Raw genomic sequence first — 24,455 nt, 5'->3', positions numbered from 1 at the left:
GATGTCAAGACTCTTAGCAGTTAGTGCTGTTACTATCTCTGGCACCTTGGGGCCCTGCTCTGACCTCGGTCCTCCTCTCACTGGGGTCCCCATCCCATTGCACTGGCTCCCTCCCTCCTACTTAAGGGTCTTAAGGAAACGCAGGCCAGCCCAGATAGGCAGACATCTGCCAGAGGACCTCTTCTGGTAGCAAGGGGCAGAAAAGAGGAGGACAGAGGGAGGAAAGGAAGGGGCTCCCCGTGCGCACCCAGGTATGGACATGTCCCTCTCAACCAGCACCCCAGCCCTGTCCCTGCACATCTTGGTGGTCAACCCCTCCTGCCTAGCCACACACCCAGAGACCACTGAAGGCCCTTGGTAGGAAGTCAGAGGTTCCACATGGCTCATCCCGCTCATCCCCATCTTTGCCAAGTCACAGCTACACGAGGACAAGGAAAAGCACACAAGTGACCCCTCATTTCACACCAACCCTGCCTGCTCCTGCCCCAAGTGACCCCTCATTTCACACCAACCCTGCCTGCTCCTGCCCCAGCACAGCCCTCCATCCCCCGACCTGAGACATGATGCCGCAGCTCTGAGCCAGGCAACATGCCAGCCTCTCCTTACCTTTCATTCCCAGGCTGAAATTCAGACAGCAGGGAGGGCCTCCTCCTCTGCGGCTGGATGATGGAGCCAGGCGACAGGTGTGAGGTGTAGTCACGGGGGTGGTGCTGGTACTCGAGCAGCCCGACGTCCTGCAGCAGGAGGCCCAGGAAGTGAGCAAGAGAAAACTGCCCACTTCACAGTGGCAGGCAGAGGCGGCAGAGTCACATGCTCCCTGCCCAGGCCCACATCCCCACGCAGCTCCTGAAGCCTAGAGTGGCCAGAGTGCGTACCTAGGGCTGATGGCCTCCGTCCCTCACTCCCCGCCACACTGGTACCCACAGTGCTCTGCGATTATGCCCTCTTTCCAGAGGACACAGCCAAGTCCACGTGTCAGTAGACAGCTGGAAAAGCCACAGACTGCAGGTCTACCAACCAGGCCACTAAAGGAGCGGGGTGCAGCATGTGTGAGACCGAGAAGCACAGGCAGGACACTGCCAACACCACCGGGCTGTGAGACTCAAAGGCCAGCTTCCAAGACAAGGCACCGCCTTGGGACTCCCCTGTCTGCTGTGTGACAGTAAAAGCCACACATGTATGTCATATATAGCACAGATCAAAGTCACCAGGATACACTGCAAGCAAAACCCTCCTTCTTCAGTAAAATGCCACCTAGTGTCCCTGACCATCTGAGGAAAAACTGAACACTAACAAACTAGATATATCCTGATTATCAACTACATTCTGACTATAGACACATTAAAAGGTTTTTTTAAAATAAGGATGGAGGAGCAACTGGATGGCTCAGTTAGTTGGTCAAGTGTCCGGTTCTTGATTTTGACTCACGTCATGATCTCAGGGTCATGAAGTTGAGCCCTCTGGGGAGCTCCACACTCAGTGGGGTGTCTGCTTGAGATTCTCTCCCTTTCCCTCCACCCCCCACTTGTGCTCTCTCATTCTTGCAAATAAGTAAATAAATCTTTAAAAAAAAAAAAAACTTTAAAAGGATAAAAACAAGTCTCTCAAAAGAGCAAACAGGACTGGCTTCACACCATACATAGTAACCCAAATCGATCAGCGCTGTCTGCCTAGAACACTCAGTTCTACTATGTGTGACAATCAATTAGTGATGTCTGACACAGGTGAGGCTTAGGAAGAGCAGCACCACGTATGACTTATTTCCTTCTTGGCACCTCTCTTAATTCTCCCAATTTTCCCTAAACACCTAGTAAGTCTTCTGTTGTTTGGTTTTTGTTTTTTAAGTGGTTATTTCTGCAAAGAGATCAGATGATACTAGGCAGGTGTGCTGGGAATGTATGTGTTTCAGACCCTCCATACCAAGCATCTAGAAGGCTGAGAGGCCAAAGGTTAGAGCAGATGAATAAATGGAATGAACAGGGACCCTGTCAACTTCAGAGGCTGGAAACACTGAGGAAGCCCAACGTAGGGCACAGCTACAAGGTGCCTCAGGCTGGAGGGGGTTGTCCGATGCTCAAACCCTCTGAGATTTAGGTTTCCTCATCTTTGAAGAAGGCACCTACCTGGGAAAGAGGCCTTTGTGCCTCCTACCACTCACCCCACCTTAACTCTCCAAAGCATCACCCCCCAAGACGAAGGGCAGCTTCCAAAAGGCAGAGAAGGTTTCAGCACATCCCTCCTGCCCCACTCTGCAACATCTAGCATGAGGCACCAGGTGCTCGTGCAGGGCGGCAGGCGGGAAGGAGGAGGAGGAAGAAAGGCCTCGAGGGAGGGAGTGAGGGCCTCTGGGATCACGCCGGCAAGGCTGCCAGGCAAAGATCTCGCGCACACGTACAGAGGTGTGAGAAGGAATCAGCAGGCTTTGCAGTCTGCCAGGAGGAAAATTTTCTCCAACCGGCTCTTTCACACAAAAGCAAAATGAGCAAAGCGGCAGAGAGACAGACAATCCGATCCCCTGGGAAAGGGCCACAGCAAGACAGTGCCTACACCTGCCAATGGAGGCAGAAAAGGCACATGGCAAATGGGGCCCTTGACGAGGAGGAGGGGGAAAGAAGCCACTTCACAAACTTTCTGGCCTCCGTTTCTCAGTTTAGGACCCAAGAGGGAGATGTCTGTCTGCAAAGTCCCTCCAAAGAGCATCTTGGGGCCATTCGTGCAGGGTCCTCATGAAACTCCACCACAGGGCCTGAAGCAGGTCCCCGAGGCTGAACCCAGGAACCCCCAAGGGTGTCTGGATGCTCCATAGGAAGGCAAAAACTGGGGAGACCCCAAGAGAGAAACTGACCCAAGGTGGGGCTCACTTGAGACTGGATACCTCAGGCACTTGGGCTACAAGCCTCCCAGCCACATCTCGGAGCAAGAGAACTCTTTGGGAGTTAAAATAGCAACAATACCCATTGTACACAAATTGCCTGTGTCCATTTGCCACTAAAAGTTTGAAACACACTAACGTAATCCCTACAACACCCCGACGAGATATCACACATAGTCCCATAGCAACATGAGAAATCAGGAACAGAGAAGTTAAGTGACTTTTCCAGGTCACACAGTAAGGAGGGGAGGCTCTGAGCCCCAAGACTGGCCCAAGCTGGCTTCCTGCTGAGGAACAGGCAGGAACAGGGGGCCAGTACTGAACGACAGCAGCGAACCAGACTCGGGGAGAAGAGGCCTGCCCTGCCCTTGCTACGTGCTTCCAGAGCTCCTGCTCAGAAAATCAGAGGAAAAAAAAAAAAATCAGAGGAAAAGAGTCTCCAGGTGAGGCTCCGACTTGCCTCTGCTGGCTTCTCTCCAGCCATGGTGCCTCTGACACTGGGAATTGGGGCTAGCCAATAAACTATGCCCCTAAACTCCCCAGGTAGGTGACGTGGGGCTGTGGAAAAACAGTGTAGCCAGGAGGGAACCCCATCTGGCATGTCTCTGCCCAGATTCTCCTGTGAGGTTACATGGACAGAGGGGCTGGGGCATTGCGCATCAGGTCAAATCCAAACTGGGCCTGGACTCTGGGAGATATCTGAAGGAGGGACTGGGAGGAGGATTTTCCTTGTGGCTGTGTTAGGAGGAGGCATGCTCCTCAATGATCCCTGGGATAGGGCTTTTCACCCCAGAAGGGGCTGAAGAAACATCTGGAACTGTACATGGCAGGCAAAGAACTCATGGGTCCCTCCTGGAGAAGTAGGGGCTACGATCAAGATGGCTCCCACTTCAGGGCCTTTGCATGTGCTATTCCCTCTACCTAGAACATTCTTTAGCCACATTTCCCCATGCCTGGCCCTCTAGTTCCCTTCAGGTTTGGACTCCAATGTCAGCTTCTCAGTGAGGCATCCTTCCCCGACTCCTGACTTCAATTAGGACCCCTGCAACCCCAGCCATCCCTCCCCTTTCCTCCCCTGCTCATTGTTCCCCCATGGGAACACTAGCTGCCAGAGGCAGGGATGCTTCTGATTTGCTCACAGCTCTGTTCCCAGGGCCTACAATAGTACTGGCACATGAGGTGATCCCTCTAGCCCAGGCAGACTCCTGGATCCCTGACCCTGAAGCCAGGGCAGCGCAGCTCCACGTGGGGCCCATGACGCTGCTGGCCTGTGACGAGGAGGATACAGAAGACACACGCATTTGTGCCACAGCCAGTATCCACGCTACTGGCCTTAGCCACAACCCACCCCCGCATCCAAGAACTGGGGCACATGCAGCACAACCATGTACCAGCTGGGGGCAATCTGCAAGTTCACCAGATTCAGCCTTCCCACAAAGAGTTTGACAAGCACCAATCCAGGGCAGGAGTCAGAAATGGGGCCCAAGGCCAAAGCCTGCCTCGGCACTCAGCCATCCCTCTGCATCTGGGCGGGCTGCTCTCAAGCTACAAGGGCAGCAGAGCCAAGCAGTTGTGACAGAGCCCAAATGGCCTGAAGAGCCTGCAATACTCACAGGGAAGGTTTGCTGACCCTCCTCCAGAAGAAGAGCCCAAAGGCAAGGTGGAAAAGGATACCCATGCTATGTTGTCATAACAACACCATCGTTGAAATCAACATCACCATTATTTGATACCACTGTGTGCTAATTCTGTCCAGGCACTGTGCAAAGGCCTCTGCCTACGTCAGCTAACCTGACCCTGAAAATCCCTTAATTACCTTGCTCAGATAATGGGGAAACTGAGGCATAAGGTGGTAAGGCCACTTGTCCAAAATTCCACAGCCAGGATGTCTTTTAGGCAGGACATGAATGTGAGCAGTCTGGCTCCAGAAGCTATACTCCTAACTACCCTTCTACAGTGAGGCACAGACAGATTAAGTAACTTGCCCAGGGCCACACAGCAGAAAGGGGTAGTGCTAAAGTCAGGCCTTGCACCTTTTGACTTGAACACATTCATTTAGCACAAGGACTCCAAGAACTCAGGGAAGTTCAAATAGTTCCTGTGGACTTGGGAGGAGAAACTGCAGAAAGACTGATAAGAAGCAAGGCAAGGAGGGTATGTCGGGACTCTCAATCCTGGGAGACCCTCAGGGAAAGATGTGGGGTCCTGATTCTCTGAGGGAGGGAAGCCAAGACCACAGAGGTGGAGAGAACAGGACACAGATTCCATGGGTAGGGCAAATCATATTCAACGAGCAACACAACAGTGTGCCTAAGTTGGTATCCAGAGAGGCCAAGCACGCTCCTGAAGTGGTCAGAGGAACACTGGGATTTCCACAGCCCTGGGTCCAGGCCTCTGCCTGCAAGCACACCTGGAATTATGCCTTCCATCTGGGCTGTGCAGAGCACAGCAGGCAGCCTGGAGGTGTGGGCCAGCAGATGAGACAGTCCAGAGTCCCTCAGAGTCCAGGGTCCTGCAGCCCCAAGGAAAAAGAGGCTCTCCCTGGGGCTCTTGTCACCCTGCCAGGAGGAAAGAAAGGTCTACAACATGCTTACTGCATGCAGATACCACCCTGAGCACCTTGCAAACATCCTCCCCTGAAGCTCAGACCCACAACTCCATACTGCAGATAGGAAAACTCAGGTTGCTCTATTGGGTTAAGTGAGCAGCCCAGTGTCACTCAGTAGGTTGGAAGGAACAGAGATACTCAAAGCCACATCTAGAGGTTCTGGCTCCAGGGGAGACTGGCCATCCAAGCAGCCTTGAGCCAGAGCACCCTGCAAGAGGCCTCTGGAGCCAGCACGGGCTATCCCAGAAGGTAAGCCTTTTAGGAGTGTGAGAGAGAACTGAGCCCCAGAAAGGTCAGAGGTCACTGGGTACAAGCTCCTCCCCTTCTTCCCAGCTTCCTGCCTTGGCTACTATGCTAGGAGCCAGGACACTGGGCTCCTGCCTGGCTCTCAGATGGAGCATTTATCTCCCTGTGCCTTGAATTCCCCTTTCTTCCACCCTCTGTCTTCTAGACTTGGAAAAGGGAGGCTCTCACAAACCCCACCTGTAAAATAGGCTGATGAAAAGGGATTAGAGGGCATGTGAATTGTACCAGGGGCGGGAGGGGGGAGGGGAACCTCCAGATTATAGACCCAATGCTGACCTCCCACCAGCTAAGGGCAAATAGCTCCAGCCGGAACACATGCCCAGGAGACCCCCCACAACCCCCGGGATGCCCAGAATTCTTGCTCCTGCCTTTCAGGTGACAAGCAGGGCTATGCCATCCCAGCACAAGGCAGGGTGGTCAGGGATTGGGGCCCCACAGATGCCACCACACACGGGACAGGAACACCCCACCCCACAGCCACCCTAGGGGCCCATTCACCCCTGGCCTCAGCCTCCTGCTTCGAGTGGGTGGTGACTGCTGGGTCCTGTCCAGCCACATCCTGCGTCACTGACAGCCCAGCAGGGGAAGAAAAGGAGATGTTATGGGTCAGCCAGTGACCCCAGATGACCGGGAGAGTGCCCAGCTGAGGGCCTAGATGAGGCAAACGACAGGAGGGAAGGTAGGAGAGCGGGGGCTATAGAGACCAGAGGACTTCCCAGGGTTGTGCCCACAGGGAGGGGGATGGCAGAGGGGTGGGAACCTAGCAGCAGGGAACGAGAATCAAGACAGAAGCCAGAAGCATCGGCCACGGGTCCCTGGGAGAGGCAGCCCCTCCAGGAGGCTGCAGTAACAGTGACAATAACAAGGAATAATAACATCAAACGGACATGTCGGGCAGAGTGTGTGCCATGTGCTGCCATAAACACTTTATCCGTCGTTTCATTTAATCCCCACGAGAATCTAGGAGACAAGTGCTCTTGTGACCCTGTCTTATAGATAAAAAACTGAGCTCAGAAAGCATGAGCAAGTGGGCCTGCTTCCTCATCTACAGAACATTCCTCCTCTACAAATAGCTAAAAGACCCACTCACAGTGATTCGGAGCAGCAAGTGCTGCTGTCCGCAGAGAACGTCTGTCCTGCCACAGGTAAATGAGAGGTTGCAGCGTTGTTGTTGTTGCTGGTGATCACGATAAAGACTACAACACTACATGATAATAACTCGCCCCCAGGAGCACACTCTTTGGTCCTGGGCACACAGCAGGTGCCCAATTAATAGAGTCTCCATGACGGGGGCTCAGAATCCTGAAGCTGAAGCCGACTGTCTCCTGGCAGTGATCTCCCCTGAGGCCTGTGGTTTAATCTCCTGGCCTCAGTCCCCTCATCTGCAAAATAGGATAATAACATGAGCTGCCCTTTCACTGGGCTGTCTGTGGGAATCCAAAGACTCTACCCAGGGGCAAGCTCTTGTCACAGGGCTCCATAAGGTGCCCATTTAGCCCTGCTGGCTCAAGAAGGACCCGGGGGTAGAGGGTGGGAGGCCAAATTCTCAAGAGGTCACTGTGTCTGGGACAACCCCCACTCTCGGCCAGTGGATTCACATGCTCACTGATAGAAATGCCCTCCCATGCCACTTCCTCTCTTCTCATGAGAAACCATGCCAAGAAGTATACACACATGCATGTGCACGTACACAGACACACGTACACAAACACAGGCCAGCAGAGCCAGCCTTTCCCCCAACTATGCCCACAAGGCCCCACATCCCCTCGCTGAGCTGCCAGTTGGTCAAATGGGGAGGCCCAAGGCCCTAAGAGCCCTCTGGCAAGCACCAAGGTACCCAATAAATGTCCACAGAGCAGAACCAAAGGCCCATCCCTACAGCTGTACCATGCAGCTAGAGCTGAAGGCAGGAAATGGGCCCCACTGGTGGATGGACAGAGCGGGACACAGCTTAGGAAAGCTGATCAAGAGCACACACGTACAAGCCGGCACATGAGAGCACGTGAGCCTCTCCACAGGTAGGTCATCCCCCAGAGATGGAGTGGCTCCTCAGTGAGGCAAACAATACGTGGATCCCCAAATCAGGGCTTCGGAGACACTGATGTGTTCTGAGCTTCATCATCTCAGAGCCCCGAGCCATCACCAGAGTGAATGAGCTCCAGGGTCAAGGATCAGGGAGGCAAGGGGTTATCAGCAATATTCCCCCCCATAGGCCACCTCAAAAAGCAAAGAGTTTTGGGGAGGCTGGGCTGCCAGCAAAATGTATACAGTGTGTGCTCCATGTTTACATGTAAATTCCACTGAGGCCTAGGGAGACAGAGATCCCAGCTCAACCTGGCAACGGTCTCCATCTTCCCAGCTCTAAAGTGGGAGCTAAGAGATTGTACTGGAAGTTCCAGATACCAGCAGTCTCTGCCGTGGCAGCCCACTTCCCCTCGGGGGACACAGTGAGCCCTGGCCAGATACCACTAGAGACGCACCAGCCCTTATGGGGACCTCGATGAGAGAAGGCCCCAAGGGTGGCCCCAGGGAACACATACACACCCCTTACTTACCGTGTGGGGCCGGGCAATCTGCACGGGGTAGGAAATGCCATGGGGCGGGTAGCGGGGCTCAGCGGCCCTCCACGTCTGCGCCACAGGCTGCGTGGATCCCGACATGGTGGTGAGTCTCCAGGGACTCTTGGGCCCCAGTAATGTCCCTCTCAGTGACCACCAAGATTAAAAGCCAGTCCTCGGCATCTGCGGGTGGGCCGCCTTGTCACAACCACCTGAGAGTAAACCAAAAAAGAAACACGATCAGCCGCAGAGCAATGGCCCCTCCAGACACCCTGGTAGGGCCCCTGGTAGTTCATCTACTCCAAGGAAGACAGCATGCAGGTCCTCCTGACCCTTCTCCGGGCCACTGGGTCCCTCTTGCCCACTGACAGCAAGAGATGCGAGTGGCATTTGAGGGACCCCTGAGCCATAGCCCAGGCAGCAGTGGCAACATGCACCACGTCAGGGAAAGCCCCTCAGCCCCCCGGCCTCACCCCATGACCTCTACAGTTTCTGAGTCACCAAGGCCAAGTTCTCCAGAAGCACCCAGTTCAGGCGGACGGCTGGGCACCTGTGCTGAGAGGCATGGCCAGGGTGAGGCGCAGAAAAGTGTCCTGAGAAGCGGTGGACAGGGTCAGCTCCGGCAGGGTGCAGGTCACAGGTCACAGTATGACCCTGTGTCGGAGCAGAGCTGGGAGTGGGGGGGTTGGGCAGTGGGGGGCTGGGGAAACAGCTGAGGACACAGGTAAGAGCCAGGGGGCCCCAAAAGGCTGCTGGGGTGCAGGTAAACGGTGCCTTCCGCGGGAGAGAAAGGACCCGTGTCCAGGCTAGAGAGAATCTCAAGAGAGTCCAGTCTTTACAGGTGGGGAAACTGGGGCTCGGGAAGACAAAAGGACTCACGTCAAGAGGACACGGAGACCAGAGTCAGGAGCTGCCTGTGCTGGGGAATCTCTGGGGGCCTCCTCCCGCCTAGGCCCCGGCTCCATCAGCCGGTCGGGGGCACCACCGGCCCCGCCGGCGCAAGCCCCAGGTGACAGGACGGCCCGGCCAGGCCTCCTTTGCCCTCCACCCTCAGCGCCCACCCGGGAAACGTGTGCCCCTCAGGCCCGCCGCGTGCAGCCCACCCCAGCTGAGGAAAACCCAAGATGGCGCAGGCGCCCCCCTCCGTGCTCCCGCGTACTGCGGGCGGCTGGGGTTGCACCTGCGCCCATCAGGTAAATAGGTCGTACCCCCAGCTCCCCGAAACCTCCTGGCCTCCCTCATCGCCTGCCCCGGCCCGCTCACAGCTGTCCTCCCGCCACTGACCCTCCGCGGGTGACGTGCCTGCAGGGGTCTAACACGAAAGAACGCTGGGAGGGCGGTCAGAAGGGTTAGGAAACCCCTGACGCGGGTCCGACTGCCTCCCATTCCCCGCCCCCATCTTCCACGATGGGAGGAGATTCGGCAAGACCCTCCCAGGAGCCATCCTCCCTCCGCAGGCTCTGGGAGTGGTCATGTGATCCCGGCCTGGCCAATCAGACTCCTGCATCCCCTGGGCCAGGGATTGGTTGGAGGATGAGCATGTGACCCACACTGGGCCAATGAGAGGCAGCCTTGAGACTTTAGCTGGGGGGAAAACCAAGAACAGGTGCACTCTGCTTGGGAGGAAGCTGGGAGGATGAAAGCCTGCGGTCTCAGGGCCACCTCACCGCAGTGCCTGCCCAACGGCGACACCATCTGGCAGGAAGACAGAGCTGAGGATGGTGAGCGCGCGGTCCAGGTCCTGATGACAGCCATGCCTGAACACAGTCGAAGCCTGCTCACTGGTTTAGGAGAGCTGAGACGTCCCTGTGTGTGTTTGCCTTCACCAGCCCAACCTGGGTTTCTGTAATTTGCCACCAAAAGTTCTGACTCACCCAGGGAAGAAAGGAGTCACAGCCCAGTGCACCTACGAGCACCTCAGGAAGTTGCCCACGTGGGCTTGTGCCAGCCCACAGGATGTACCGTATAATTTTTATGAGCATGGGAACACATCCTGCTCAGCTGACAGGAGCGACTAGTATCACTCTCACTAGAACCAGCTCTGTAGTAGCTCCAGCCCAGTGATACTGATGCTCTGCTGTGGAAGTGGGGGAAAGAGCTGCCCTGCCAATTCCCACAAAGGGCAACGTGGCATCTGTCCTGCAGCCCAGAGACATGAAACTGGCCTTGTCTGGGGAGGGCCAGGGGTGGCCGCTGCTGCTGGACCCCATTCCAGAATTCTCATGTGCCGGCTCATCTCAAAGCCCAAGCAGACCCTGGTCATACAACGCAGCGATGCAAATTTCATTCTGCCCTCTCTCTGGGCTTTCAGCAGTGGCCCACTGTCACCGAGGAGATGAGGCCAGCACTTGGGTGGAAAGATGCTCACACTGCTTGCCCCTCCTCCAAGAGCACTGCCAGGCAACTTCCAAATTGCTATTTGATTCTGCACTGCAGAAAGTGGCAGAGGAGTCTAATTTACCCATAGCTTTCCTAACTTCCTTTGCCTAACAAAACGCCAACTGGAGAAGGCAGGCCTCTACTAGACAGATGCTCACGCATACAGTGCCTGTGGGCTCCAGAAGCCAGAAAGGTGACACCTTTCCAAAGCAGCTCTAGAGAATCCTCGCTGGTATCCCTACCCTTCTCACTCCAAGCCAGGGTCTGGCTACCTTCCAGGGTCTGGCTCCCTCTAGACTCACTGTGTGTCCACCACCAAGCTTGCAGTGCTTCAGCCATCAACAGGTCACCCCAGCAGCTCCCTGGCCCCATGTTCTCACACACATGTTGTCCCCAAAACTAGGAGATTCTGAGTGCCTTCCTCATTCACCACGAGCTGATTTAATAAATCCGATTTCCATCCCTCCCAACCTCAGTCACATTTATTGCCAGCTCAAAAAAAAAATTTTTTTTTTTTTTTAGGAAACCATTTTGGCGGTTCCTCCAAAAGTTAAACATAGAATTACCAAATGACCCAACAATTCCACTTCTGGGCACATACCCAAAAGAACAGACAACTGGGACTCAAACAAATACATGTATATGAACGTCCATAGCCACATTATTCACAGCAGCCAAAAGGTGGAAACAGCCCAAAAGTCCATCAACAGATGAATGGATAAACAAACTGTGGTCCGTCCAGACAGTGGAACATGATTTGGTCACAAAAAGAAATGAACATTAACACAGGCCATGCCACGGATGAACCTTGAAAACATCACTCTAAGACAAAGAAGTAGGTCACAAAAGGCTAGGTGGGGCATGAGTTCACGTGCAGGAAGTATCCAGAATAGGCAAACCTATGGAGACAGAAAACAGACTGGTGGCTGCCAGGACAGGGGTGGCCAAGGACTGCTCACGGGCAGTGGGCTCCCCAACGTAGTGAGGTAGTATTTGCATAATATTGTGAATGGAAAAACAAATTAAGTATTGACCTCATCAAGGTTTGAATGTGAGTGACGGGAAGAAATGGGACACTCCTTCATCAAAGACAGGGGGAGGAGAGGATGCCTGGATCTGGGCTGGGCTGGAAGAAGAAGAACCGAGACCGAAGCAGGTATGCGACACAGCAGCTCCGGTACCACTGCGAGTGTTGGTGGCTTTAGGGTCAGGAGAGGGCGGTGGGCATCTGCTTATTTACAGAATCTTTGAGGTCCCCACTGCAAGCTGAGCCCCAAGCTAGTGAATGAGGCAGGGCCCAGCCACAGAGGGCTCAGTGCCCCGGTGGGGTGCAGCAGGGGGCAGACAAGCATCAGACTGTGAGCTCAGAGAAGGAAGCTCAGTCTACCCCAGCCTTGGGGAGGGCGAGGGGGCATCAAGGAGAGAATGGGCATGAGACAGTCAGGGGGAGTCAGATGGCGCCACCGTCTGACCAGGAGCCCAGAGGTGAGACTGGGTGCCACGTGCTTGAGAAACTCTTTGAGCACAAAGCAGGGAGGGCAGGCAGTCACTCAGGTTCACGGGCCAAGGCAAGGATGGATTCTGTTCTAAGGGCCCTGAGGAGCCAGTGGCTGGGAAATAAAGGGTCAGTGTGTTTTCCAAGCAGGCACTGCAGAGAATCAGGAGACCCAGGTGCTCCTGCAGACATCCAAGCAAGAAGCGATGCTGGCAGGACTGGAACAGCAGTAACAGAGAAGCAGCAGCACACGGCAGGAAAGTTGGGACAGAGCTCACCACTTGGCCTCCCAGGGACAGGGGTCCTTTGTCCCCTTCCCAGGCAGGGTGCTTCCCACCTGTGAGTCTGCTTCCTCAGCTATGTATCAAGAGCTTCTGCTCCACTGGCCTGCTGGGAGGACAGCAGCCTTGGGAAGCTCTGCCATCATGCCCAGTAAACAGCAGGCGCTCAATGAGGCCAACTCAGCAAAGTCAGGAGAAAAGACAGCAGTCAAGCAAGAACTTGCTGAGCCAGGGGCTGGGATGGTTCCGAGCCCCAGGGCCCCAGACAGGGACACCAGAGGCCCAACCAGGCCTTACACATCCAACCCACAAACCACGACACCAGGGCCACCGAGCCAGCCAGGGGAGGGCCAAGACCTCCAGAGCTGCCCACGGCAGGGGATCCCGTACACAGTCCAGAATGGGGCTCCCAGTGAATGGCCCACAGCAGGGGTCCCCCCCACCAACACCGCAGAGGCTCCAGCATGGCCCTCTACCATACCTGCCCCAGAGGCAGCACCCAGCAGGGACCACTCAGCAACCCACAAGAGAGAGCCCACAGGCTGCAGGTCCAATGTGGCAGCACCCCACAATCCTAACCTCACATTCCTTGTCACATCCACTGTGTGGCTTGGTAAGGCTTCCAGATCTGCAAGAGGAAGTTCAGTGCTGCGGGTTCTGTCCACCTTGCTCCCTGCTTCATCCCTGCAGCCGCTCAGTGGGCCTGGCACACAGCAGGTGCTCACCAAGTGGACCTGTCCAGGCAAGCGCCAGTAACACCAGGTAAGGCCAGAGCCTCCTGCCCCTACATTCCTCTCAGGCCCCAGGCAGGACGCTGAGGCCTCACCGAGGCACATTCCACAGATTTTCCATGTCGTGTGCAGCCTGCATCGGCTCCGGGGAGGGCGGAATTACAACAGGCCAGGGCTGGGGTGTGTCTGAGAGTGGGGGAACAAAAGGGGGGATTCCCACTAAGGTGCTAAGAGCGCAGAAATGTGCCTGGGAGCCTTCAGACCTGAGCCCAGGCCCCGGAGAAGATAAAAGGCCAGCTGTCTGTGCCACACGTGCCTAACTTTCCTGTGACGACTGGGTGCCAACATCAGAACTCCAGAGGGTGTGGGAGCCTCAGAAGTAACACAGCTGTCAGCCCAGCAGAAGCCCACAGCACATGTACACACACACATGCACACACGCACGCTCACCAGAACCGTCCAGGGTGCCGGCAGGAGCCATGGGGCCCACACAGGGACAGGGTTTCCTGTAGCCATGCCCCCACGGCCTCCTGTCCAGGCTGCAGGGACACTGATGCACCGGGAACCCCACCTCACCTCTGCCCTTCAGCAAGCATCTAGAAGAGTGTGTGACCATCAGGAAGCGACTAGACAAGTTGCTGCTGAATCCCTGCGAGGATCTGGCACGTAGTAGGTATGCTGGTGCTCTGGAACCTCGAAAAACAAACGACCATGTGCTAGATGGCTGAAAACAAACCAAATGCCTTCTCTCTCACTGTTCTGGAGGCCAGGAGTCCCAAGTCAAGATGTGGGCAGGGCCACGCTCCCCCACCTAGAAGCTCCAGGATCCTTCCAGCCTTCTCCAGCTGCTATTGGCCCCAGGCAGCCCTTGGCCTATGGCCGCCTCACTTCAGTCTCTGCTGATCATACCTGGCCTGGCCCCTGCTGTCTGTGCATCCTCTCCTCTAAGTAGGACCCCAGTCATTGGGTTCCAGGCCCACCCTCATCAAGGATACCTTCATCTGCAAAGACCCTCTCTCCAAACAAGATCACATTCCCAGATTCTGGGTGGACATGAATTAAGGCGGGGGGGACCCCATTTAACCCAATATGGTAGGTGCTCAATAAATATGTTTCGTTCACTGCTGTAATTCCAAGCCTGGCACAGTGCCTGGCACACAGTAGGCATCCAACAAACATCTACCAAACAGCCTGGCCCCCCAGGAGAACAGAGAGCCAAAGCCAGCCAACACAGGGAACGTGAGCATGGAAGCTGTTCCGGGATGTGAGGTTAAGATGTGGCAGAAACATCAGCTAGAACGAAGCTGTTTACACCTTGAGGTTCTAGTTTCTGGTGTGCTGTAAAAACAGGGAGCTGGCCAAGTATCTCCTGCCATCTTCAGCAGGGCCTCCTGGCACAGAACGGACGCCCTGGGAGCTGGCTCTCAGCTGGGTCCACAACACAGAAAGCCCCACGGGAGGTGGCCCCAGTGAGCTCAGAGGAGCCTGCATGGCCCTCTGAAGACAGGGGCTGCAGGCAGAGTCCCTGCCCCCAGCCCCAGCAGCTCACCACCATCAACCACCAGGAACCAACCAGGAAACTTTGGGGGCAGGTACTGAAATGCAGTAGCAAGTAAAAGATCCCAAACACTGCCTTTGCTGAGCTGCCATTCAAGCAGGCAAGACAGCAGTCACAACAGGAATGCCGGAAGGTGTTTGTGGTGTGGAGAAAAACAGAAGCAAGAGGCATGAGGAGGGCAGACAGGGGATGGGGGTGTGTGTGGTCAGGACAGCTTCACCAGAAAGTATCTTTAGGCAAAAAGGTGGAAAGGGAGAGAAAGGGGAGAAGGGAAGCATGCAGATGTCTGGGGAAGCTGTTCCAGGCAGAGGGAACAGACAGCTCAGAGGCCCTGAGGGGGAGAAAGAACAGCAGGGAGGAACAAGGCAGGGTCCTGTGAGGTCATGTCACACAGGCTTTCACTCCAAAAAAAAAAGGGAGAAAGGGAAGGGCCACCCCTCTGGGCAGCGGTGATGCTCAAGGTCTCCCCATCAAGCCTACCCTGAAAGGGTAGGTGCCCCTGGGTTAAAGGAATTTCAGCTGTGTCTCCCATCAGGGAGTAATGGGTCCAGGCCTCTGTGAATCGTATGTGGGTAAAAGGATCAACCCACCCAGAATCTTAACACTGTTAAAGCCACCATTCAGGATCCCATAGAAAACAAGCCCCTGCCAACCCATTCATATAGGCAGGCCCAGCAGGAACGGCGCTGACCCAGCAGAGAGCTCTCTGGGCTCCCCAAAAATGAGCCAGGAACCCCAACCAAGACTTGCTCACACCTCTGTCCAAAGAGCAGCAGCCCTGAGGGGCCTGTGGTCACTGTACTCAGAACCCAGAGTGCCACTCACAGGAGTCCTGCCTGCCCATCCCCAAACTGAGGCCAGTGAAGACAAACCCACCCCAAGTGGGTCTCTGTCCCATTCTGGTCAATCAGGAACTTATTTGAGCATCTCTGATGTGCAGGCACTGTGCTGAGCGCTGCAGTCATGGCAGTGGACCAGTTGGACAAAAACTGCTGCCAACCAGAACTCACATCCAATGACAAGCCTGTCCCGACAGAAGAAGCACCTCCTCACCCCAGGTACTCAACAGAGGATGGATGGAGGGGGAAGGTGGGGTGGGTGGATAGACGGATAGATGAAGGAGAGACGAGGGAAGGAAGGAAGGAAGGAAGGAAGGAAGGAAGGAAGGAAGGAAGGAAGGAAGGAAGGAAGGAAGGAAGGAAGGAAGGAGGAGGGGAGATGGATGGATGGATGGATGGATGAATAGATGGACAGACAAATCAGTGGATGGACATCAATTTAACTGTCCCACTATCCATGGTTTTTTGGGTCTCCTTTTAAAGCAACCCACAGACCCAAGCATGGCCTTATTCCACCAATACTCCTATATCAGGCTCCCTGCCAGCCAAGGCTGGGGACACACATGAGCACCATCACCCCCATGAACCCCCAAACCTGCACAACTGCCCCCCAAGCCCCAGACTGCTGGGCAAAAAGGACCCTGGGGAAAACCACATCCAGTCTCAAACTCCAGAATCAGAACAAGGAGAGACAGGTAGAAAGGTTCATTGAGAAAAGAACCACAGGAAGCTCAACACCCACAGAAGAGTTCCCCAAATAAGGGCGAGGGCTCAAGTACCCTCCACCACTCAAAACACGGGGAGTTGGGGGTGGGCGTGGGGGAGGCAAGTTAATGATAATAATGGTGGCAATATTAATCTTTTGGCAGATGCTATCACCCTCCCCATTTTGCAGATGAGCAAACCAAGGCTGGGCCTGACCAAATAAATAGCAGAGCAAGTTCCCAGAGCATGGAGGCTATGCAGGACTGGGGAGACCCACACCTGAACACAGAGGAAGGCAGAGAGCTCCCCGAGGGAGGGGTGAGCCTCGCCTCACAGGGTCTGGACGAGTGAGGAAGGGGCTGCCCTCACTTAACACTCTCCTTCTGCAGGTGGGGAAACTGAGGCCCAAAAAGAGGCAGGCACTCGGCAGGCTGGTGCCCCATGGCCCGACTCCGCCCTCCAAGGCTGGATCCCATAGCCCACAAGGTCCGGGCACCCAGGGAGGTGAGCAGAGCGACCTGGGCCAAGCCCACTTCAGACATTCCAGGGGAACCACACCCAGAGCCGTGGGGACCAAAGCTCCAGGTCCAGGTGCAAGAACAGAGCCCTGGACTGGCCACAGCCTACACCAGCCTTCCAGGAAAGACAGAGGTCTGGATCTAAACACACCCCCAGCACCCACCCCACCTCTCACCTCCCCTATAAAGGATCCCCAGCCAGCACAAGAACCTCTGCCACCCCCAAGTCTGCTTGGTGCAGCCCTCCCAGGTCCCTCCTACCTGCCTTGGAATAGGCAGCTCCACCTGCTTCACAGGTGACGTGTATCAGGCACCCACACAGGGGAAGGCTCCAATTTCCCTCGCCAAACTGGACCACCCCGTTCAACAGACGGAGAAGCTGAGGCTCAGAGAGGTGAGCTCACTTGCCTGAGGTCACACAGCCAGAGGCAGCCAGGTCCAGCCCTGCACACTGTCCACAGTAAGCAGAAGCAGCGTGGCACTGCTTGGGGCCACCGAGGAGGCCCGTTTCTGTCTCTAATTTAATTGGTACATTTGTGTCCAGGTCGCCCAGCCCCAGCCAGATATGCTCAAAATCACTTCCTCCTGGACCCCCTTTTCCCTCTTTTAATTTTAAAAGGAAGAGAGGAGAGGGAAGCCACAATCAGGACAAGCCGTCCCCGCACACGAGGTCACAGGGTTCCACATGAGAGCCGTGCCGCACTATCCCTCCCTCCTGGGTGTTTCACAAACATGACGCCGGATTTTTCCTGGCTCTTCCTCATTAGGTTCTGGGCGTCCCGGGAGAGATGTGTTTTCCATTAGGCCCTGCTCTTCCATCTGGCCTTCCCAACAGTGATTTTTTCTGCAGAGGGAAGGGGGGAACCAGAGAAGATGCTGGTATCCAGGCAGTGGCAGGGGGACACTGGCACCAGCTGTGTGCCTGGGCAAACCAAAGCGCTGGACCCTCCACCCCAGGGGCCTCACAGTAGATCAAGGCCCACTGCAGGGTGGACAGTAGGGGCCAGTCGTGGCAGGGTGTGTTGGGGCTCAGCACGGTGCCCGCTCACAGTGGATGCTCACCCACTCAGAGCCTGGGACAGCGCTACTAATCCAGGTCCTGGGGATGGTTGAGGATGTGGGGCTTGGGGTCCTGGGTCTGACCACTTCACTTCCTGGATGGGAACCCAGGAGTAAATGGGCCACAGCGCACAGCTCTAGACATTCTGCTGAGTGAAATAAGCCAGACACAAAAGGACACACTATGATTTCACTCATAGGAGGTGCCTAGAATAGTTAGATTCATAAAGACACAAAGTAGAAGGGTGGTTGCCAGGACCTGGAAGAAGGAGTATGGGAGTTAGCATTTAACAGGAACAGTTTCTGTTTTGCAGGATGAGAAAGTTCTGGAGACGAAGGTGGTGGATGATTGCAAAACCATGTGAATGTACTTAATGCTACTGAACTATACACTTAAAAATGGTTGAGATGGTAAAATTGTTATTTTACCACAATTTAAAGTTTTTTTAAAAATAAGAAAAACAAAACAAACCACATACCTCCTCCAGGGAGACCTCTCTGATTGCTAGTCAAGTCATCTAGCTGGGCTGGTATTACTCTGGTGGCTCCAACTGCCCAAGACAGCCCCATAAGAGAGATGGCGTTGCCAGAGGCCCTGCCAGGAGTCTTGGCATGCAGCAGCCCCTCCTTGCCAGGCACTGAGAGGGACCAGAGTCAAGACCTTGCTCCCAACCTGGGCAGTCTGGGAGATGACTGAAAGGCCAGGATGCAGGGAGGAGCTGCCAGGCTGTCAGCTCCACCCATCGTTCACCAAGACCCTGAGGGTGCAGGGGGCCACTGCCAGGGAGCAGGGGCAGCTTGACTCTGGGTTCCCACCAACTTCCCTGCATCAACATCTGGCAAATGTGTCTACAGCTGTGCAGCTGCCGGAAACGCCTCCTCCAGCCCCTCCTCCAAACACACTGGTCCCTCAAGGACAGCCTTCTGAGGAATTTATGGGGTCGTCCTGAGTATTTCAGGGCAGATCTCTGGGGGACATCCTCCACCACATGTGAAGGAGGACAAATGTTCCCGCTGCTAAGAATAGCTTGGCCAGCAACAGCCTGCAGGGCTAGGAGCCCACCCACTCAACAACAGGCCCCCTCTCTGTACCCCACCCCATCCCTGGCCTCCAGATTCCATCTCCCACACGCCTGGCCGGGAGGCCTCTCCTGCCCCCTAGGTGCCAGGCCAAGGGGGAACGGTCCATTTCAATCAGCTCTTTGCAACGCTCCAACGTGGATCACAGGAGCCCCTCGGCATCCCTGAGGGCTTTCTTTCGTTCATCAGTTAGTCTCTGATGATGGAGCAATGATAGAGAATCCAAAGGGCCCCAGCCCCTGCAGCCAGGAGTTCCAGATGCGAACAAAGGCTTCAGTGCCCAGGACTGGCGAGCATTCCCCTGGGATCTGATTATCAGTTTGTGGAAGGAGCGAGACTAACAAGGCTCCAGGGGAGAGGGTCCCAAGCCAGAAACAAGGAGGGGAAAAGAGGAAGGAGGGCAGGCTGAGAATACCATACCCTGATGAGAACACACAGGGCCAGACTGGAGTCATGCCAAGCAGGGAGGCAGGTGGTGGCTGTCATGTGTGAAAGGACACAGGAAGGGGGTGGCTGCTGCTCAGCCCCAGCTGGGGGGCACATCATAGACGCTCAAGACTATGGCCCAAGGGATCACAGCTTCCAAGTGTTTCAGGCAAAGAAAGTGTGATTTTGAGACACCCCTCAATTTACAATTTTTATTTCAAAAACATGGACTATAAACCCAACCCAATAAATCAGTCTGACATCCAAATACAGCCCGTGGGCTGCCAGGAGGTGACCTGTGGCTTCTGACATGTGGTCAGTTGAAAGCCACAAGAGAGAGCCCAGCGAAGCCCAGGGGAGCTGGGCGGGCGGGGGAGGCCAAGGAGAGTGACAGGCAGGAATGTTCTCCCAATGGCTTGTAGGGGGACCGGAGAAGCCCCTAATTAAAACAGGGAGTGGGAGGGGCTGAAGCCACTTACCCAGTGCACATTCAGAACACCCCCACTCTAAAGGACACACACGGGCTGTGAAGGGGGGACTGGACAGGGACCCCAAGCTGGCTCATCTCCAACACATGCAGTGAGCTGGCTGTGGCCAGTAGCTGTTGTCTGCCTGCCCACCCACTCCTTGCAAACTGCACCCTCATGTCTCTTGGGTTACAACCGCCCTGTACCCTCCAACCTGGACTCGGAAGGAAGCTCACACACACACACACACACACACACACACCCGCCCGGCTTCCCAGGTCCAGGCAAGCAGCATACTCTCAGCAGCAGCCCCAGCACTACCACTACCAGGGCCACCGTCACTGCTTTAGGGAAATGCTTTTAACTCTTAGCCTGAGCCCATAAAGCTCACTCCGACTTGACTTTTGTTGTAGTATCGGGAATAACAAGATTCCCTTCCGCTGGGCTGCAAGGTTGTGATGATTTGTTTTAGGCTACCAGGGACTGGACATGGGGAGCACCTCAATCACCTGAACCCCTAGATCCAACTGTGCCTAAAGCTTATGCTGAGCCTTTTGTGCTAAATGTGGGAGGAGCAAGGAGTCTCCCAACTGTAACCAAAACACCTAATAGCAACCCCTGAAAACCCAGATTCTAACCCGTGAATCTCCCTGGAACCATATTTCTACCCTCCCTCTAGTCGTCCCCCCCCCCCCCCCCCCGCCTGCGTGGGGAGGGAGCTCTCCCAGGCCAGCCAAGGAGGAGGCAAGAGAAGTGAGACGGGAGCCTAGGACAGACTCAGTCTGGGAGGAAGGGGCTGGGCAGGAGCCTGGCATAGGAAGCATCTCCTGGACCAGTCCTGAGCCATCAGTCGCCCAGGGTGGGACCCAGCAGGCAGCAACTTTGCAGATAAAGACTGCCCCTCCTAGCTAACTCAGATCTGGGTTGCCCCTCAGCAGAAAGCACACCCCCACCCACCAAGCCCCAGGCGGTTAAGTGGAGGCTCTGGCCTCTGTTTCTGGAGGGATTTCTGGAGGAAAATCCCAAGCTGGCGAGTGCTACACCCTGTCTCTCTCTCTCCCTCCCCCTCCCCATCTCTCCCTTCAGACAGGACCACAGTCCAGAAGCCAGGTCGTGCAGGATGCATCCACAGACACACCTTGGGCCACATCCCTGCTGGAGCCCGCTGCCTGAGCTGTAGAAGAGCAGTTGCTCTCGGCCTGGAGGGTGGTGATCAGGAGTCAAACCAGCAGCAGGTAAAGATCCTGATCCCCCAACCGCTGACCCCAGAGGGTCCTCTTTTCCTCCCAACCTCCATGTAGCCACAAGTTAGTTACACTACCCTTTCACAGATAGGGGACTGAGGTTCTGGGGCCAAAGAAAGCTTTTCAATGTTCCACAGGCAGGACAGGACCACAGGAAGATTAACAAATTCTACTTCCAGATTCCAGGTCCGGAGCAGTCCTGGTAACCAACTCAAAGTGAGCACCTTGCACTCATCAGCACAGTTAATTGCTAACATGGTGCTCACTATCACCAGTTCATTTAATCATTACAATACCCATGGGAAACACAGTTGAGGCACAGAGAGGTTAAGTAACTTGCTGGAGGTCACATAGTAGGCAAGTGACAGAGCCTGGATGCAAACCCAGGCTAGCCCTCTCCAGCATCTACCTCTTATCCACTGTGTCCTGGGAGTCCATTGCCAGCGTACCCCAGCCTCCCTGCTCAAGCTGGAGAAAACCCCTGCCTCTCCCACCAGGCTGGTGTCAGGGTCTCATTGGTCTTATAGCCAACATCACTGCTCATCGGTCCAGGCCAAGTCACTGGAGGCTGCCAGCTGGAGGCAACCACAAGTCACTGCTGATGGGCCACAGCCATCTCCATGTCCATCTGGCTAGCCCCCCAGAGCTCGTTGCAAATCCCCACCCCTCGTCCCAGAAGGAGAAGGCGGCATCTTCAGTCCTCCCCCAACCCCCTGCTCTGTTACCTCCCTCATCAGGATCTGGAATCCTCATTCCCAAAGCCCCTGCTGCCTTATTTCCCATCTCCCCATAACCCCACAGGTAAGGTCCATGAAGGCAGGAGCCATACCTGTTCTGTCTGTCACTGAGTTCCAGCTCAAGGCACACAGCAGGCCCTCCATAAATGCTTGTTGAGTCCACGAACACGGAGAGCATTATTGTAGACTCTAAGCCAAAGCTTGAAGGCCACTCTCTGAACATAGAAACTGAGGCTGAGGAGGGGTCTACTTAAAGTCAGATTTTGGGGTGTCACCTACACTAGGCCAGCGTGTCCCAAGAATTTACCCATGTCTACACTGCCTGCTCTCTTACAGCTTTCAATGTGGTCAGGGCTCTGACCCCTTCCTCCTGGAAGCTGCAATGCCAGCCCACCCACTAGCCATGGCTAAGACTCTGAAGGCCATCACCACCACCGAGGGCTGTAGCCTGCCTCCTCTGGGCTTCAATGTCTCCGCTTGTGAAGGACTCCTAGCAAAGGAGGCAGGTTAGGGGGCAGGGAGGTGCAGGGCAGAGGATGGCTGCAACCCAGGTGATAGATGAGTGGCTAGGCATGTGGGAAATGAGTGTTCAGGGCTTAGGGAAGGCTCAGCATGGAATCTGGGGAGCCTCTTGCCTCCAGGTTATATCCTCCTTAGCAGGGATGCCCAAGGAGGGAGAGCTAGCAGCAGGCAGTAGGCAGGGTCGGGGATTTGTGGATTTGGGTTCTGGACCCCTCTGACAGGGCTGCCCACACCACTGGGCACAAAGCAGTGTTCTCAGCTATCCCAGCTACCTCACTAGGTCCTGGGCCCTCAGCTTGGGATGGGGAAGAGTACCCCCCACGCCCCTTCCCCGGGAAGCGCTCCCTCCCACCTCTGAAGCACTGGCATCCCTGGCTGTGTTAGCTGGTCAGGGCTACGCATGTAACAAATGACCAGAATCCGGGTGGCTATAAAACAACAGAAATTTATTCTCTCCCAGGTCTGGAGGCCCAATGTCCAACATTAAGGTGTGGGCAGGCCACAATCCCTCCGAAGGCTCTGGGGCAGGATCCCTCTTGCCTTCTCCAGCTTCTGGCCACGTCACCCTGGTCTCTGCCCGTCTTCACACAGCATCCTCTGTGTGCCTTCTCTTCCGTCCCTCATCAGGACACTGGTCACTGAATACAAGGCTCCCTCGGGGAATCCAAATGACCTCATCTCAAGAAACGTCTGCAAAGACCCTCTTCCCAAAGCAGGTCACATGGGAGAGGAGACGGGTATTAATGCCTGTGTTTATCTTTTCGGGGGGCTGCCGTTCACTCCGTGACACAGCAGCCTTTCCTGATGCCACCCCCTGACAGGAGCTTGCTTCCTGCCGAGGCCCACCACCAAACCCTGGGCAGGAGCCCCCGCTATGTAAACAAGGAAACTGAGACACAGAGAGAAGCCACAGGCCCAGAGTCTGAGCCCACTTGCTCTGAGCAGTCCTACCACAGGAGCTGCTGGGCACAGGGGCCTCCCTCACGTTTACAGGAAGCGAGGGACTCTCACACCCACGCCTCCAAGAGAGGGCCAACCAGGGATGACTCACCCTCACTTCACAGGCCAAGAAGAGGCGCAAAGTGGTTCAGCCAGGGAGCTGAACAAACTCTGAATCTGTTTGCTCCTGTGTCAAAGAGAAGCAGATCCCACTCCTGGAGGATGAAACAACGTCCTGCAAGGACAGCACGTCCGGCCCCCGATAATCAGCACCTCTCTATTTATTACCCACTGGGGCCCAGCCTACACAGCTGCCCGCCCAGCCTCCAACCCCAGCAGAAAGGGCCCATTATGACATCACAGGCCGGGAATTATGTTATTAGCCTGGGAAGGAGGCTGGACCCAGGGACAAAAGGCTCATTGTTATGCAAATGGACAACTAGTGGGGGGGCAGCTCCTCCAGCCTTCTAGCTTCTGAGCCAGGCTGAGAAATCAACTCCAGGCCTTCCAGAAGAGTTTGGGCATCTCTGGGCCTCAGATTGGATAAGTAAGGCTCGCTCAGAGTGGGAAAGGGGCCCTTTTTCGCCTGGCTGCTTACAAAATGCCGTTTACCTACTAATACTGGGTGCCTGCAGCTGTGTGTCTTTGGGCGAGATGCTCACCTCTCTGTGACTCAGAGCGTTGTTAGAACTCCATAAATTAACATGTGCGCAATGGTTGCCTTGCTTCATCAGCCCTCAATACACGAAGCTTATGCCCCATGTCACCAGGCCCCCCCCTTGCCTTGCTCACAACCTCCACCTCTCTGACTTTATCTAGGAGATGCACACCTTCTGGAGGTGTATTTGCTACAGGGCACTCTTGAGCACAAACTCAAGAACTGCTTTTCAAAGGACTCTAATATACCCTGAGTCCCCAAAATGCATTCTCAGCCCTCAGATGCAGAACTTCTGGGATGATATGGACCTGAGTCTCCCTAGCCAGAGCCTTCATGGGTGTGACTTGCCTGGAGGCAGAGCTGAAGCACATCCATCCCCAGAAAGGCCTCATTCACTGCAAGGGGACAGGCCCAGATCCACAGCCCGTGGGGGACGCTGAGTCAGGCACAATCATTTGCAGAGCACCTATGAC

General features: G+C 55.3%; 1 protein-coding gene across 50 annotated transcripts in view; it reads right to left on the bottom strand.

Moving 5' to 3' along the window:
• Positions 1-24,455, bottom strand: part of NCOR2 (nuclear receptor corepressor 2) — a 209,735-nt gene that overhangs the window by 137,199 nt on the left and 48,081 nt on the right. For 49 of the 50 annotated variants that reach the window (XM_072722674.1, XM_072722696.1, XM_072722679.1 and 46 more), the window contains 2 exons: positions 8,342-8,556; positions 607-734 (listed from right to left, as the gene is read on the bottom strand). In XM_072722674.1, the coding sequence (XP_072578775.1) occupies positions 607-734; positions 8,342-8,446 (233 nt within the window). In that variant the 5' untranslated portion in view covers positions 8,447-8,556. Of the gene's footprint in view, positions 1-606; positions 735-8,341; positions 8,557-23,436; positions 23,658-24,455 lie in introns of those variants that run through there. The other variant, XM_072722683.1, reaches the window with a different exon arrangement.

Source organism: Vulpes vulpes, chromosome 10, assembly GCF_048418805.1.
Source record: "Vulpes vulpes isolate BD-2025 chromosome 10, VulVul3, whole genome shotgun sequence".
In the NCBI taxonomy this organism is placed as follows: domain Eukaryota; kingdom Metazoa; phylum Chordata; class Mammalia; order Carnivora; family Canidae; genus Vulpes; species Vulpes vulpes.
The sequence above is the reverse complement of the archived record's forward strand: the minus strand, read 5'-3'. Positions and strand labels throughout refer to the sequence as shown.